The 17432-nt window shown below is 49.8% G+C and overlaps 1 protein-coding gene across 1 annotated transcript; it reads left to right on the forward strand.

Annotated features, from left to right (window-relative positions):
• Positions 1-357: 357 nt before the first annotated feature.
• EIF3D (eukaryotic translation initiation factor 3 subunit D) lies at positions 358-13076 on the forward strand. Its single transcript, XM_090272504.1, has 15 exons — positions 358-475; positions 2721-2853; positions 3158-3203; positions 3589-3725; positions 4299-4384; positions 4896-4968; positions 5875-5987; positions 6767-6899; positions 7373-7520; positions 8165-8295; positions 8993-9078; positions 9187-9316; positions 11862-12004; positions 12200-12483; positions 12930-13076. Exons 2-15 carry the CDS (start codon positions 2731-2733, stop codon positions 12941-12943), a joined length of 1647 nt encoding a protein of 548 aa, XP_090128630.1. The 5' UTR covers positions 358-475; positions 2721-2730; the 3' UTR covers positions 12944-13076.
• The last annotated feature ends 4356 nt before the right edge of the window (positions 13077-17432 follow it).

Below are 17432 nucleotides of genomic sequence, written 5' to 3' on the forward strand. Positions count from 1 at the left end.
CCACGTGATTGGTGCGAGGAGGCCGGAGCCTCCGGTCATTGTGGGATACAGAGAGGCCGAAGCGTCCCGTGAAGCATTGTGGGACACAGAAGGGCCGTCAGCCACTCCCGCCTCCAACTTAAGACTGCACGGCCGTCACGTTTCAATAAACCTGAACGCCTTCTCGGGGCGTCGCTGAATACCCCATGACGTAACTGTAAACACCCTCCTTGCCTATAGGCTCCTAGAAGGCTAATAAAGCCTCCTCGCAAAGAGCAGTGACAAATTTCCGGCGTGCCTTCGGTTTACGACTCGCGTTCTGCCGGCGACCCCAAAGGAAGCGGGACAGCAGTTTACGACAGCGTCGGTCGGATTTACGGCGCCGGTGGCGGCGCGCGCATCTTTCCTCTTTTCCCGGTTCTAAGGAGTGCCGCAAATAGCGAGCTCTGTGGTCCGGGCCATCTTTCGCCATCCGGGCCGCCCGAGGCCGTTGCAGGTGAGCGGCGTGTTCCGTAGGGTTCCGGGGACCTCCGGAGCCGGCTTGGGCGGGGCCCCGCCTTCAGAGGCCTCCCGGAAGAGACCCGCGGACGTCCCCTCCTGCTGCCGCTGTCTCTCCGCTGGAAGTGGCAGAAATCCGCCTTCTGGGCCCCAGGTCCAGCACACGGCGGGGTGCGTGGCCCTAGACTTCGCTTAGCGGCCGCGGGCTGAGCGAGTTTAACAATGCCACTTAACCCAGCGGGGTTTCGGAGTCCTTTTTAAGTGGCCGAAGTTTGAGTTGCGACGAGTGAGGTGTTGGGAGTGCCAGGCTGCGTGGTGTGCGGCCCAGCTCTGAGGACCCCACCGTCTGAACGTTTCCTTCCCTTTACCGTGAGGTGGAAGGCTGGAACCGAGTAGATCTGGCCTCTGACCTAAAACGCCCCCCACCCCAGCAGCGAGGCCCCTTCCGACCGCCCTGTTGGTGCCTCCTCTCCTGCCCCCGAAGCCAGTACAGCTGTCACACCGTTTTCACCGAAGGGCTCAGTTTCTTCTACTGGTTCCGTTCTGCCCATTTGTCTTCCATGAATGGAGACCCGGGCTTCCACCCCCAAGAAGGCGGCCTGTCAGTCCTTGGGCCTGTTCCCTCCTCGAGCTATGGCAGAGCAAGTCGCTTTCTTAAATATGTTTTGAGACATCATGATTGCGTTATTAAATACAGCTCTGGAGCGCCGGCGCTTTTCAGGCTGCCGTCCGGCTAGCATATGATGGGGAAGGGTGCTGCCCTCAGGACAGCCAGCCTTGGAAGTCACATCTGTTTGGCAGTGACGGGTAGATCGGCGCCTTGATTTGGCCGAGCTGCAAAACTGTGTCTCTGGAGGAGTTCGTGGTGTTCGGTATCTAGCGGGTGCCTGACACGCAGTAGGAGCTTTATGGGTATTTAACGTGAATCGTTCTGCGACTGCCTCTCCCTCGGCCCCGTTTTTGTAGTATGACCGAAGCTCAGAGTTGGCGGATGGAGCACCAGTCATTCCCTGTTGCTGTCACCAAGTCCCTGAAGCCTCAGTCTTCCCATCCTGGGAGTTTGCTAAGTCCCGTGTCCTGTGCTCCTTGCTCTCCAGCCTCCAGAAATATTTGTGTAACGAGTTTTCCTCTGGGAACTCACCCTCTGAGCATCTTCAGAGGAGTGTAACGGATAAGTGCATGGGGTGTTGATAGGAACTCTCAGGCATCTGTCAATCATCCATGGGGGGAGGGGGGCCCTGCTTTGACTCTCCTGAGAGGAGCTGTGACATTAGGCAGAGTATGGACTTGAACCAGACTGCCAGGTTTGAATTTTTCATCAACTAGCGTTTATGACTTTGGGCCATTTCTTAACTTTTCTGTGCCTCAGTTTTCTTATCTGACAAGTGGGGATAATGGTCCCTACCTCGGATTGTTGGGGGTGTTTAATGACGATGCATGGTAAGCACTCAAAAGTAATGCCTGGGACTCACATACTTATGATTGCCTGGTGTATGGCCACTTCTGTGGCTGAAGGTTTGGGGACCTCAGCCGTCTGCAGGCCGTTTGCTTGACTCTGTCCACTCGCTCTGCCTCAGGATTTGCACTGACAACAGGAGGTTGGAAGTACAGGAAAGCAAAGTTGAATTTCAGGATAGACTTACAGATTTACTTGCCTCAGCATGCTGTGTGAATGTATTTTTTCAGGTCTGGTCATTTGTGTAGCATTTTGTAGTGAAAGCATTTTCATGTGTGTTAACTAATAAAACGAACTTATTTTTACAGATGAAGAAGTAGGCTTAGGGAAGCTAAATATTTTACGCCTTGGTGATGGTATTCCGAAGAACCTGAACATGCTTATTACACTCAAAAAAAAATCCTACATTTTATCAAATCTATGAAACACCACCAAATTCAAGAAGCACTACTATTTTATGTAACACCATTATTTTGTATAACACTAAGAAAGAAAAATTACCAATTAAGATACAACACCCCATCAATCATAAGGTGCAAAAATGTTAGTGGAAAAAATGAAATATGGTAAATTACTATAGTTTTACTAGCAGACTTCTGAGTTATAAGTATTCACAGTATTATTTACAAGAAAACAAAGGAGTAGCTAAGAGTTGAGGGTTGCAATTTGTGGACTGCTTTTTAATTTAATCATTTGTGTTTTAGCTTACCTCAGGTAGGCTTTTTTTTTTTTTTTTTAACCTTGAGGCCCTTCTACATGCAGCTACTTATGTGATTTGTATTTTAAGATTTTAGAAAATGGCCAAGTTCATGACGCCCGTGATCCAAGACAACCCCTCGGGCTGGGGTCCCTGTGCGGTCCCTGAGCAGTTTCGGGATATGCCCTACCAGCCATTCAGCAAAGGAGATCGGCTAGGAAAGGTACTTGCCTGTCAGCAGGAGTCTGAATCTTTTAAGCTGTGGCTTCTACCCTCTATGAGATCATTTCAATTTTATTCTCTCAAAAGCATCACTTCTGTGTTCCTTATAGGGACACCAGCTGAGAAAGGTTCTAACCTCTGGATACTTCCAGTAGTCATAGGAGGGCTGGGTACTTACAAAGGCATTGTGAGCCAGTCCTGCTGCTGCTTTCCCACACTGTGTCCTCACTTTTGGGGGTTTCTGGGTCAACAGAAAATTGCCTGCTTGACCTGTGTGCTTTGTCTCCCCTTATTGCGCATACTAGGTTGCAGACTGGACGGGGACCACCTACCAAGATAAGAGGTACACAAGTAAGTGTTCTCTGACTGCCTGATCAGGGCCTTGGAAAAATTGTTCGTTTTTATGGTAACCTTCACCTGAACATGTTCTACAATTGGGACAAAATGCTGATAATAATTCATAGTTTTTAGGAGCATATTTCGAGTTTATTTGAGTGCCTCAGATTCTGTCTGGACTTAGAAAAGTTGTGAGTCCCCTGAGGATCTTGTTTTAAATGCTGGCTTTGATTCAGTGAGTCGGGGTGAGGCTGTGAGACTGCACGTCTGGGATGCTCCCCGCCGATGCTGAGGGTCCTGAGACCACTGATACCGCATTTAAATTTCAAGGCTCTAAGCTAACGTGTATTCGTAAAGTCTACAGGTAGTGGTTGTTACACACTGTCACCTTTGTCCCCAGATAAGTACTCCTCGCAGTTTGGTGGTGGAAGTCAGTATGCTTATTTCCACGAGGAGGATGAAACTAGTTTCCAGCTGGTGGATACAGCGCGCACGCAGAAAACCGCGTACCAGCGGAATCGGATGCGATTTGCACAGGTAGGCCGAGAGCCACAGTCTGACTGTCTCAGGGCTGTCATGTGCTGCCAGAAACGCACCCCTGTGAGTACTGATGGAGGAAAACATGCTATAGGTCTTCCAGTGAACCCCAAGTAGCCATTCAGTGACAAACTGCACTAAGGTAAACTTGACTAGGTCCAGGGATTCGTGCAAATAGTTTAGATTCCTGCTGACAGTAGGTAGGACATCATACCCCTGTACTAAGTATGACGTTTGTGCTGGATCAAAGGATTCACCTGCGCCTGTTGGCTGACTTAATTGCTAGGTTGCAAGCTTTATTAAGTAGATGATCTAGTTGGACCACATCTTTTTACATAAAGAGTCAAACCTGGGACCAATAAGAGCCAGTAAACCTACTTCAATAAAATATGTATGTGAACGTAAATCTAAGCTAATTCCTAGTACTTGACTAAACCCCCAGACTATTGATTATGTAGAGGAAAATATGCAACTGGATTCTGCATTCTGAACTTATGCTAATGACCTCCCGTTAAGCCTACCACAAGCCACATCTCCAAGATTTTAACATAGGCATTTTTTCCTCATTCCCAGCGGAACCTCCGCAGAGACAAAGACCGACGAAATATGCTGCAGTTCAACCTGCAGACCCTGCCTAAGAGCGCCAAGCAGAAGGAGAGGTGAGGTCCCCATCCTGCCAGAACAAGGCATTCTTCCGGGACTGACCATACTCTGAAATCACTAGGCCAGAGCGGGAGAATGGTTGTGTTCCCCACGCTTGTGAAAAACAAAAGCACCTTCCTAGAGCCAGTTAAGCCACTCTTTCAACCCTGAAGCCACTCTAAGGGCCGGTTTCGGCTGGAGGCAGATAGCATGAGTGAAAATCTGCCTGCAGTGGACATACACACTGAAGGGCACCAAAGACAAACCAGGAGAGGCTCTGGAGCTTACCTAGGCTCAGTTCCGCCGGGCACAACTCCACGGGGCCCCGTTCGCCCTGGGTCCTGTGAGCCCCCGGGAGCTGCGCGGCACAGCAGCCGGCCCAGGTTGGGGCTGCTAGTGGGAAGTCTGTAGACGGAGTAAAATATAGCCGATCCGTGTTTGAGGGCAATATGCCTCTCCTGTTCCTTTTTATTAAGCCCTCGTTTTTCTTAAATATCTGCACTGAAAGCACGTTTTTTTTGTCTTCAGAGAACGCATACGACTGCAGAAAAAGTTTCAGAAACAATTTGGAGTGAGGCAGAAATGGGATCAAAAATCACAGGTAGCGTATTTGTACCAGTATTTTGTCTAGGCATTTGATTTTGTTTATTTGTTTGGTTTTATAACAGCTTTGAGATATAATTCATATACTATACAGTACACGTCATTGGTTTTCAGTATATTCACAGAATTGCACTATCATGAGACTGCAGTCAATTTCAGAACATTTTCATCACTCTAAAAAGAAACCTGTGCCCTTTAGCAGTCAGCTGCTATTGTTCGCCAGCCCTAGGTTACCACTCATCTATTCTCTGTCTCTGGATGTGCCTCTTCTGTCCATTCATATAAGTGGAATCATGCAATAAATGATCTCTAAGGTTCATCCAGGGGGCAGTATGTATCCGTTCTTCGTGTTTTTTCGTATTGCTGAATTCCATGGTATGGATAGGCCTAATTTTGTTTATCCGTTCGCCAGTTGATGGGCATCTGGGTGGTTTTCACGTTTTGCTATTATAAATCATGCTGCTGTGAACGTAGCTGTACCGGTGTCTGTGTGGCTGTTGAGGGTAGAAGACACATGTGAGCGAGAGCGAAGTTACAGCGGTAGGAGTTGCGTTTTTCTGGGTACGGTGCTTGCTGGAGAGATAGCAGATACCGTGAGAGAAATATAAGGGGGCTGCTCCGGCGCCTTTATAAAATACAGAAATAAAAAGAGCTGATGTTCCTTGGGTGTTATCTTTAACTGGGTGTGGAATTCCCATTTCTTTTTTTACCTCTTGATCCCATCAGTCCTCTTCTCAATTGTAAGCTCTTAAGAATTGGGGGATTCGGTGTTATAAAACAGCCCGCACATAGTGAATGTTCCAGACATATTTATTGAATAAAAGCTCTTCATACTATTGACCTGCCTTTTGCTTATGTTTTGCACTGGCTGTGACTTTTTCCCTCCAATGGTTTCCCACTACAGAAACCCCGAGACTCTTCGGTTGAAGTCCGCAGTGACTGGGAGGTGAAAGAAGAAATGGACTTTCCTCAGTTAATGAAGATGCGCTACTTGGAGGTCTCAGAACCACAGGACATGTAAGTGGCATCTGTCACTACCTTCCACCATGCTTTCCTGTGTGTGGACCAGCTGGTGGTGAATATTTTTCTAGCCCTAGTATTTCCCAAAAGGATTGAAGCCACTTACTCAAAGATATTGCATAAGATTAACAGACGACTTAAAAAACAATGCCAGGAGGTGGGGCGGGCAGAAAGAAGTTTACTCGTGTTAAACTTAAGGTCAATTTGAAGTTCCTGGCATCGTGAGCAAAAGAAAAAATTAAGTTATATAGCTCTTTTTGGCAGAAAGAGAACAGGAACAAAGCAAAAGCAAAATTTGCTGATACTAAATTCCAGATTTCTTTCAGCTTCCTGGAATCTTGAGCAAAAGAGAAATAAAATTAAATTATATGGCTCTTGGCAGAAGGAGAAAGACAGCAGTGCCTCAGGAGAAGGAAAGCTTTTCCTGACGTCTCAGAGAGCTCCTTGTCTCAGGGCGAGTAGTGGGAGTAATGCAGGGGACCGCCAGAGCACCAGACCAGACATCAGCACCCCTGGTGCCTGTCACTCCTCGACTCCCGTCTTTGAAACGGGAGCTGAGTCGGTTGTGCCCACACGTTCTGTGGAGCCACGCGGGAGCTGAGGGAGCAGAGAGACCTGCGTGAGCACTGGCAGTTTATCTCCTGTTCTGGTCAGAGACTCTTTCCACCGCTCATATATTAGACTTGTGGATAAGACTCCAGATTGCAGGGCATAAAAGAAAAAGTGGGTGAACTTCTTCCCCTTTCCTTTGCACGTCTTGCCCGCCCTCCCCACAGCGAGTGTTGTGGGGCCCTCGAGTACTACGATAAGGCCTTTGACCGCATCACCACGAGGAGCGAGAAGCCCCTGCGGAGCATCAAGCGCATCTTCCACACCGTCACCACCACCGATGACCCTGTCATCCGAAAGGTGTGCGCCCCTTCTGCCACTGGCCCGCACTGTAGGACCCAGGGGGCGGGCCTCGGAAACCCCTGTAGATAAGTCTTCTGGATCAGACTTAGCATGAGATGAAAATTAAGGCACTCTGCTGGCCAGACCATGAATGTTAAGTAGAGCTGGACTCCACTCCCATCCCTCCTTCCCCTCTCTGGGCTGCCTTTTCTTACCCGTTAAGTGGGGTAAACGCACTTACCCCATGCCACTGGGGTGAGGACGAAAGGGAGCCTTGGGAAGTGCTTCCCTGGGACATGGCAAGAGTTCAGTGAGCTGCAGGCCCACATGACCACAAGGGGGACCGCGGCCTTAGACAGCTAGAGGTGCACCCACGCGTGTTACGTGCGGACGTGGCTGTGACATCTCCTTACCGAGGAGTCCTCTCCCCTCGCTGTGAATGGGCAGTTGGAGCCAAGGCTGTGCTCACGTCTCTCCTGTCCTCTGTGCAGCTGGCAAAAACACAGGGGAATGTGTTTGCCACCGACGCCATTCTGGCCACACTGATGAGCTGCACCCGCTCCGTGTATTCCTGGGACATTGTCGTCCAGAGAGTCGGGTCCAAGCTCTTCTTTGACAAGAGGGATAACTCTGACTTTGGTAAGAAGCCCGTTTCCATTGGTTCAGAGCAGTTCGTTGGGACTAGAGAGTGAGTAGCAGGTGGTCTGTCTCCCCGCAGGCATTGACAGCCCTGTCAGAACCCCTCCCAGCCTCAGAGACATGGCGAAGTTGTCGCTGCATCCCTCCTTGGGGTGTCAGCTTTCTGAGTCCTCACAGCACCCCAAAACTATACTTCCAACCGTTACTCATTCATAAAGGGAAAAATAGGTGCCTGTGTTTTATACCATTTAGGTGTATACACATATGTGCCGTGAATGAAAACCAGGTCACTTAACAGTGACCACAGCCGAACAGAACAATATAATTACATTCCATGGCTCAGGCCTTGTCTTCGTTTGAAAGCTAATAAAACCAAACACTCTTGAGGAGTCCAAAAAGATTGAAAAGGGATAGCTTTCATACACGTGACTGAACCTGACGTTAGAGGGTATCTGTAGTTACCCAGGAGCGCACCCCCTTTGGCCCTGGCAAGTCCCACCTTGGGAGACTCGCGTGAATAGATGGCAGTTCTTCAAAGGGGGGGGGGGCTGTGTTGTTGGATCCCCGTATCTCCCCATGGTACTTTGCTCATTGTCAGTGGTTCTGTGTTTTGTGGGTGGGTGACCGTGCTGCCACTTTTGCAGACCTGCTGACCGTGAGTGAGACGGCTAATGAGCCCCCTCAAGATGAAGGTAATTCCTTCAACTCGCCCCGCAACCTGGCCATGGAGGCAACCTACATCAACCACAACTTCTCCCAGCAGTGCCTGAGGATGGTGAGGACGGGCGGGGCTGGGCGTGCGCTTCTGTTGCTGACGGCGTATGCTTTTACTGAGCACCTGCTTTGTAGTAGGCTCTGGGCCTGTGGGATCGAGCGGGACAGATGGGATCTCTGCCTGTCACTGAGGAGGTTCGAGCTTGGGCTTTGAGGTCACGCTGCCTGGCTTGGAACCCCGGATCCACCTCTTCATAGCTTTGTGGTGTTGGGCATGTTTCTCTGTAAAATCAGAACACTAACATTACTTATCTCAGGCGCACTGGAAAGATTCCTTTGATTATCTGACAGCTGCACTCTTGTGTACAAATACACTGTTCAGGTGCAAAATTCCTGCCCCTAGGAGGCTTTAGTATAGTGGAGGAGGAAAAACAATAAACCCTACATACATATACGGTGTGTGCTATGGGAAACACGAAGCAGGAGGGGCGAGGTTACTAATTAAACGAGCGTGTACGCAGAGCACACAGCTGACACATGTCAGCAGTCGGTAACTGCTCGCTGCTACATCTGTCGTAATTCATGGGGTGCTTGTGCTTAGCAGGCAGAAGTAGGCAGATAACACACAGTGAGCTCGGAGCCCCCTCAAGGGCTCCAGGGACCCGGCCTCGGCTGTAATTTGGCAAACTTGCGGGGTCTGGCCGATCGGCTTGGCGACACATTGGTGCTGTCTCGTGACGCTTTTGTCATCTTTACAGGGGAAAGAAAGATACAACTTCCCCAACCCAAACCCCTTTGTGGAGGACGACATGGATAAGAACGAAATTGCCTCTGTGGCATACCGGTATGTAACCTCCGGCGGGCTGTGCGCAGACCTGGCCCTCCCTGTACAGGGTGAAATACCTGAAATTCAGGATCTCGGGTGACCCACCGAGTTCCTTCTTCGTTGCAGGTATCGCAGGTGGAAGCTTGGAGACGACATTGACCTGATTGTCCGTTGTGAGCATGACGGTGTCATGACCGGAGCCAATGGGGAAGTGTCCTTTATCAACATCAAGACCCTCAACGAGTGGGACTCCAGGGTAAGGCAGGCCTCTGTCACCCTGGTGGGGCTCCACGTCTGTATTTCCTGCAGGGCGTGTTGTCACAGGCTAGTGATGCAAGTTTCCCCCTTGGCTTACTTAGAGAGCTGCTGAGATTTTGCCACTTAACTCCTCACTGGGAAAGAGAGCTTGTATGTGCGAGGAGAAATGCCCTCTTCCAGGACTTGCTTTTCTCTCTGTTCCATCCTGACCTCCCATCGGCTTCTGCTCTCTGTGAGCATCTGAGTTTGATCTCACCCTGTGATCAGGGTTGGCAGGTTTCCTGTGAGTCTGAAGGCTCGTTTTTGACCTGTTCTTTCACACAGTAACCACCGCCTTCCCTGGCTTCTGATTCTGTTTCCAGCTCCGCTTATGGAGCTCAGATTCTAAGATTAGTTCCTGTTTGGCTGTTCAGGAGACACCTCAAATGAAACTTGCTTGTGTGCCTGAACTCAGATTGGGTGACAGCGCTGCTGGGTGCCCAGTGGGAAGGACAGCTCCAAGGCCAGGCCTGTGTTGAAGGAGGGAGCACAGAATGCCATTGAGCTCTGCCTTCGTTAGCACCAAAGAGTCGGCAATTAATGCTGCCAGTTTTCACCCACGGGTGTCCCTGTCTCCAGCCCCTGCTGGAAGGTTGGCTGTGACTTGAGCTCTGGGCCAATGGCCTTTTCTTAGACTTTCCTCCTTGGCCTCCCTGTAGCATTTGGCATCGTTGGGTCTGTGTGGCTTTCCCTGTGTCACTGCATGCTTTACCTTGGTATTACACATTTCTTGGCTTCCTTTCTTTGTCGGTTCCCCTCTTTTTTGATCTCTCATGGGCCCTTCTCTCAGGGTCAGTCGCCTACACAGCTCTTTTTACCATAATTACTTCTTTATACATTATTATTATTATTATTGTATTATTCTTGTTTTGCTCCATAACCAAGTAACAGAAACATGGAGGCTTAAACCAACATCCATTTAGCTCCATAGTTTAGTAGGCCAGAAGGTTAACATCATGTGGTTTGGTTCTCTGCTCAGAATATCAGAAAGATGAAATCAAAGCAGAGCTGAATTCTCATCTAGAGGTTCTGCAAAAAAAATCCACTTCCAAGCTCATTCTCGTTGGCATAATTCCTTGCAGTTGTAGGGCTGCAGTCCCTCCTCTTGCCTCCTGTCAGCTGGGGCCTTTCAGTTCTTAGGCCCACCCATGTTCCTTGCCACATGGTCCCCTCCATCTTCAAACCAGCACTAGCATATCAAATCCTTCTGTGCTTTGAATCTCTGACTTCGTCTGTCTCTGATCTCTACGCCCAAATTTAAGAGACACACATGATTAGGTGAGGCCCACCCAGATGGGCTCCTTATCATGAGGGACCTTAATTATACCTGAAAATTCTTCTGATAGGTAAGGTAGCATAACAACGGGAGTGATATTTCATCATAGTCTCAGGTTCCACCATACTTACGGGTAGGAGATTCTTCAAGGGCAAGGGTCAGTGGGGTCATCTTAGAATTCTGCCTACCCCAAGCCTCAACTCTGAAATCTACTCTTGACTCCCCGTTCCATTGGTTTTCTACTAAAACATCTTGCTCTTCCCAGGTCCTGATGTCTGTCATTACTTCTGGCTTGGCTGACACCAGCTCTGTTTTTCTTCTGCTCATTTAGGCTCCCAGCCTCGAACAACTCTGCACGCTTCTGTTTGCTGTCAGGTGCAGTCTGTCTTCTCACTCAGTGCGGAGCTCACTGACATCACTGCAGCTTAGGACCCTATTCACTATACTCCCTCCTCCCCCGCCCCTATTCCATTTCTCTGCCAATTGTTCCAAACACTGCTTCCATCATGTAGCACAGATTTGTGGAAGGGCTTCACATGCCACAGTAAATTCACAAGCGCTCTGCAGGATATTTTAATTTTTGAGGAGTACACAGAGACATCTGTCAGAACACTCTTCCTAAGGGACTTGGAAGTGACTACTTCACAACGGACTCTTCAGTATTTCATGGCCTAAGGTTGCCATGAACCAAGTTTGGGACTCCACCATGTGACTTTCAAAACTAGTTGCTTCACTCTGAGTCTTAAGTTACCACATCTATAAAAGAGGTGGTTGGAGGAGATGACCTCGGGGGTCTCTCTGCTTTGTGTACGTGTGTATGTGCACATATATACGTCTCCTCACTCCTGCGGGCCTCCACCTTCGGCCTCTGCCAGTACTCTTCCCCTGGCTAGCTGCAGCTCCTCCTCCGTAACCCCTGCCCACACAACACGTACTAAACACTTGCCTCTCGCCGTTTTTATGGCACTTGCTACCCTATGTGCATGTGTGTCTCTGTCTAGCTAGATGAACTCTTATTAAGAGAGGAACTGCGATTTGTTGAATGCCTGCTGTGTGGCAGGCTGTGCAAGGGAGTGGCCATGTCTTTGCCTCTAAAATGATAACAGTCTCACCTGATTTACCTGTGGCCTCGCCTACCTGCTGGTCAAGCCCATAGGGAGTTCCTCCTCTGCCAGAGGGGGTACCAGAGCTCCCCTTCACTCCTGTAACCGGGGCTTTCCCTCTGCAGCACTGTAATGGTGTGGACTGGCGTCAGAAGCTGGACTCTCAGCGAGGGGCCGTCATTGCCACCGAGCTGAAGAACAACAGCTATAAGTTGGCCCGGTGGACCTGCTGTGCTTTGCTGGCTGGATCCGAGTACCTCAAGCTTGGGTGAGGCTCTTCTCCGGGAGTTATGAACTCAGTTATCTTCTGGAAGGAGGTGTCTGCGGGCAGGGAAACGAGGGCTTGCCTTTTTCTTTCCCCTGGGAAAAGCACCAGGCCAGGTGTCCCCATATAATTGCTATTTGTCCCGTGAAGTCTCTAGGCCAGCCTGCCCCCACCACTCACACCCCGTTCCCCAACTAGTTATGTGTCCCGGTACCACGTGAAAGACTCCTCGCGCCACGTCATCCTGGGCACCCAGCAGTTCAAGCCCAACGAGTTTGCCAGCCAGATCAATCTGAGCATAGAGAACGCCTGGGGCATCCTGCGCTGCGTCATCGACATCTGCATGAAGCTGGAGGAGGGCAAGTACCTCATCCTCAAGGACCCCAACAAGCAGGTCATCCGCGTCTATAGCCTGCCCGACGGCACCTTCAGCTCCGATGAGGACGATGAGGAGGAGGAAGAGGAGGAGGAGGAAGAAGAAGGTTCGTACAAGTCTCTTTGTGAAGTCTCAGGTGAGCCGCGGGCTGGCTAGGCAGCAAGCTCTGTGGCCAGACGCTCCTGAACCTTGCGGGTTCCCGGAGACTTGACTGAGTTTGGAGTCGCATCCACTCTGGCTCCAGGAGCTGCTTCAAGAGCCTGTAGGTCCCGTGAAGGGGCTGGGGAGGAAGGCGGTCTGTTGGAGGCTAGCGTGAGGAAGCCTCTGGAGAAGAGCGCCGGGGGTCCGTGATGGCAGCCAGTGGGCTCAAGGAGACACGCGCTCCGGGCTGGTTACAGGCTCAGAGCCCCCTTCACAGCCTCACCAGCGGGGACCGAAGGAAACACGTTAGCCCTGCGAGAGTCTGAAAGACCTGACTTCTGCAGGGAGGTGCTGAAATCAGAAACAGTTCACCAGTTCAGCATGGCTCATGAGAAATTTTATATCTTTCAGAGGAAGAAGCTTAAGCCAGACGGTGACGCGGAGCTGGAGTCTGTAAACCTGCTGAGCCTGGGCGGGCCTTCGATGGTGGAATGTTTGTCTGATCCTTGCTCTCTGGAGTTTGACTGGTGGAATAAAGTATGTCTCTTTAGTCTCTGACCCTCATCCCGTGCCTGCTTTATGATTGACAGCACTTGTTCCCTGTCCAAGGGGCCCTTGGGAGAGGGAGGGTGAGATCCAGAAGTTCCTGTCTGGAGTTCTCTGGGTTCTGTCGCTTGTTCTCAGGCATTTTTAGTTTTACCCTTCTGGTAGAGGGCGATGCCCTGGGCTTTCCTGTTCTTGGAACCCCATGAAATTGTCCTTTCCCAGAGTGTTGTCAATCGTGAGGTCCCATGGAGGTTCCCATAAGAAGTCCTTTTCCACAAGCGTGAGTGCCTGCTCCTTGGGTGCCAGACCCAGCTGCTGCCCTTAGAGACACACATCACTAGTGAAAGGTGAAGCAGGGCAGTCTTTGGAGGTCGAGGTAGGGTTGCTGCTCCCGGAGACTGCCTCAGAAGGTTGTGATGTGTTCCACTGGGCGGTGACCCATCGTGGTTTGTCAGTTGTTAAGCTTGGCTTGGGCTGGTGACAGGCTCCAGCTGGCACCCTCAAAGCAGTGGCGGTGTGTTGTACATCAGAACTACAGGTGTTTAGGATATGTAAACTTTAATTACGAGGATAGTGTTCTGTTCTTGACACTATGAAGTAATTACCCTGCCAGGTATTATACTAAGCATTCTAGAAATACCGGAGCCTGACACAACGTACGGATGAGAAAACAGGCTCAGCTTTTGAGTAACATTCCTAAAGTTACTATTTTAATCAAAATAATTGTGTCTCAGAAACCAAGCAAAATTTAGAGTTACTAGGAAAATAGAGCATAAAACGTGGTTATTAAGAAGTTTTTCATGTAGGTAGAATGTTTAAAACTACAGATTAGCCCTGGTTGGTGTGGCTCAATGGATTGAACGCCAGCCTGTGAACCAGAAAGATTCCCAGTCAGGGCACGTGCCTGGGTTGTGGGCCAGGTTCCCTGGTTTGGGGTGTGCAAGAAGCAACCAACTGATGTTTCTTCTCCTATCTCGCCTCTCTTAAAAATAAAAATTAAGGCCCTGGCTGGTGTGGCTCAGTGGATTGAATGTCGGCCTGCACATGCCTGGGTTGCAGGCCAGGTCCCCAGCTGGGGATGCATAAGAGGCAACCACACATTGATGTTTCTCTCCCTCTCTCCCTCCCTTCCCCTCTTTAAAAATAAATAAATAAGTAAAATTAAAATTACAGGTTGAAGTGGTGTGACAAATGCTATGAGGTTTCAAATTTAGATGATACCAAGCTGCCTCTTGGAGACACCCCTGATACCATCCAGTGGCACTGGCTAGGATAAGTGAGCAGTGGACGTTTCACTCTCAACTCTCAGAACATTTTGCATCAGCTTCCACATAATTCACTTCTTTGATCTACTCCCTGCTTTCATGTGTCCTGTTTTGGGCCACCAAGTTCATAACTGAAAACAGCCCTACCTCAAAAACCTTCAATAGCATCCTGCTGCCTACAGTCAAGGCTGAGCCTAGTCTCAAGGTCTTGCCACACTTAGTCCAAATTTCCCTCTGCTCACCAAATAAGACAAGCCACTATTTTAGGTACTTACAATTATTTGATAACTCCCATTCTCAAATCTCCACAACTGCTAAGAAGTAGGCCTCCCTACTTTATTTCTGGTTAGGTATTTTGCCTAGTCTGCCTGGTTTCAATGCTCATTCAATAAATGCTCACTGAGCCTGTAAACTGAAAGGTCAACGGTTCAATACCCAGTCAGGGCACATGCCTGGATTGCAGGCCAGGTCCTTAGTTGAGGGCCTGTGAGAGGCAACTGATCAATGTTTCACTCCCTTTCTCCCTTCCCCCCTCTCTAAAAGTAAATAAATAAAAATCTTGAAAAGACAGATATCATTACAATAAAAAGTGCGAGGGCATATCTTCAGATACTGGAGAAAGCACTGAGGTCATACATCATTTCTGCTCTAATGGAGCTGTTCTGTGGTGCTGATACAAGCTCTGAAAAGTATAGGTAAGTGGCATTTGTTAGTGGTCTCTTTGGTCTAAGAGATTGAGACCAGAGCGGTTTCAACTACTTTTGTTTTCTTTTTTTAAAGAAAAACATCAAATTTTTTCTCTTTATGCATTCACTGGTTGCTTCTTAAATGTGCCCTGCCCCAGAATCAAGCCCACAACCTTGGCATATCCGGACAACGCTAACCAACTGAGCTACCCAGCTAGGGCTAAGCTACTGTTTTGTTTTTTTAAGATTTTTATTTTTAGAGGGGAAGGGAGGGAGATAAACATCAATCAGTTGCCCCTAATACGCCCTCAATGGGGGACCTGGCCTGCAACCCAGGAATGTGCCCTGACAGGGAATCAACTGGTGACCTTTTAAGTTTGCGTGATGACGCCCAACCCACTGAGCTACACCAGTCAGGACCAGCTACTATTTTTAATGAAAAGAAGCTCCAGCCATGCAAAGCTAGAAGACTCAAGTTTTTTCCCTACCAGGCTTGGCTGCCTTTCCATGAGAACCCTCAGCTCCATTTCACTGGACTACTTAATGCCTCTCAAAGGTTCCCACATAAATGCGCTATGTCCTTCCCATGTAAATCTTGATAAAAATTATGACATTTTAATAACATAATCAGTCGGAGTCTGTGGGAGGAGCTAGGGTTTATGGGAGGAGTTCTTACACCCTACATAGGAAGAGCTCTTTGGGGGTAACCATCCCTCCCCTTAACTTCCTCTTTCCTTCCTGAGGTTGCTCCTCCATTTTTGTCTGGTTCAGTGTGTGCACGAGGCTCGTCATATTTTTCATAAATCCTTTTGATGAATGACCTACTGGGTTTTGTTTTCAAGTCCACAGTCTCATGCAGGCTACACAGTCCACCTCTGGGAAGCCAGTTAGATAGTCCAGTTCACCTGAGTGGAAGTTCAGGATCATCCTGCAGTCCTCCATGCTGCCTCCACTTCAGCCACACTGTTGCTGTGTTAGCAGTGGGTTTAAGTATGTTTATGCTGGCCTGTCATAGGCCACTTTGTTTACAAACAACATGATTCATGAATGAATAAAAAGCATTTTGGAAAGAGCTCATAATTGAGTGAAAAAAAAGGAGTTTTAGTTCCAGGCTCCACTTTGCGATCTTAAGCAAATCACCCCTAAACTTCTGCAGGTTTTGCCCAATGGCTACAAAATGTTGGAAACAGAATCACTGACTACCTCACCGGTTGGCAGATTAAGTCAGTCATGAATGTTTCTTAATAAACAATAGAGTGAATCATCGAATAGACAGAATCATTGTAGTGTCCACGTAAGAACTTCCAAACCTGTAAAGAATTTTTATTGGAGCCAAACAATATGCATGGAAGCAAGATCTCAACAGACTGAGAAAAATGCTTCTCAGACTGAACTTGCAACTTCTTTCATGCAATTGGAGTTAAGGAGGGGAGGGAAAGTAAGATTCCATGAAGGTAGGAGAAAGCAAGGTGGAGACTCACTACAGAAGAATTAAAAGCACACGTGTCTTCCCTAGAGGGGTATGAATAGGGCCTTTCAAAGGCGTGTTAACCTAGGTGCACGGAGACCATGGGCGGGCTTGCTTAAGGCAAAGATAAACCTTTTACGAAATAAGTTACATGCCTGAGGCATGACTACTCACCACCACCTGCCCAGTTAGGCGGCATCAGACCGACCTGTGAGGTTACTTTGTGGAACCCGTTTTCAGTCCACAGTGGCAAACACTTGTTGATTGTTTTTTTGTGTGTGTGTCCTGGCTTCACCACCTTGGTTTCCAGTCCCCAAAACCTGGGTAGCCAACTGGTCTTGGCTACATTAATGGGATTTTAAAGCTGGAATTACCTCCGTTAATAATCTGCTCCCGCGCCTCGCTTAACAAGATCCCCGCACCGGTGCTTGAACCAAACCTCCGCCCCGGCAGCCCGGTAGGCGCACGTGCGAGCCTCCTCCGCGCGGCCCGAAGCCCACCGCAGGCCCAGCCCGGCACGCCGCACGCGCACGTGACCCCGCCCCCTGCCATTGGCCGGGCGGGAAGGCGGGGCGGCCTCCGGCGTGCGAGCCGCTGGGCCCACCCCGGCCTCAGTCCCGGCGCGCTGGCTGCGGAGCCGCTGCGTGGTGCGAACACGGGGAGGGGAGCGGGTCAGCCGGCCTGAGAGGCCGGAGCTGCGGGCGTGGGCACCGCGCACGCGCGGGGAGCGCCGCCCAGAGAGGGCACGCCAGCAGGAGGGCGGCCTCGCGCCCGCGTGGCGGCAGGTGTGCTGGGCATCTCTGTTGCGTGACCGAAGAGCCCTGGCGCCCGGCTCGGGCTGGGGTCCGCGCAGGCCGCACCTCCTTCAGGCTCCAGCCCCGGGGCGGGGGCGTGGCCAAAGAGCCTTATGCCTTTAAAGGCTCCAGCCTGGGGAGGGCCCGCAGGGGTG

The sequence above is a fragment of the Furipterus horrens genome, unplaced genomic scaffold (genome assembly GCF_987537825.1).
Source record: "Furipterus horrens unplaced genomic scaffold, mFurHor1.1.pri manual_scaffold_4, whole genome shotgun sequence".
Lineage (NCBI taxonomy): Eukaryota > Metazoa > Chordata > Mammalia > Chiroptera > Furipteridae > Furipterus > Furipterus horrens.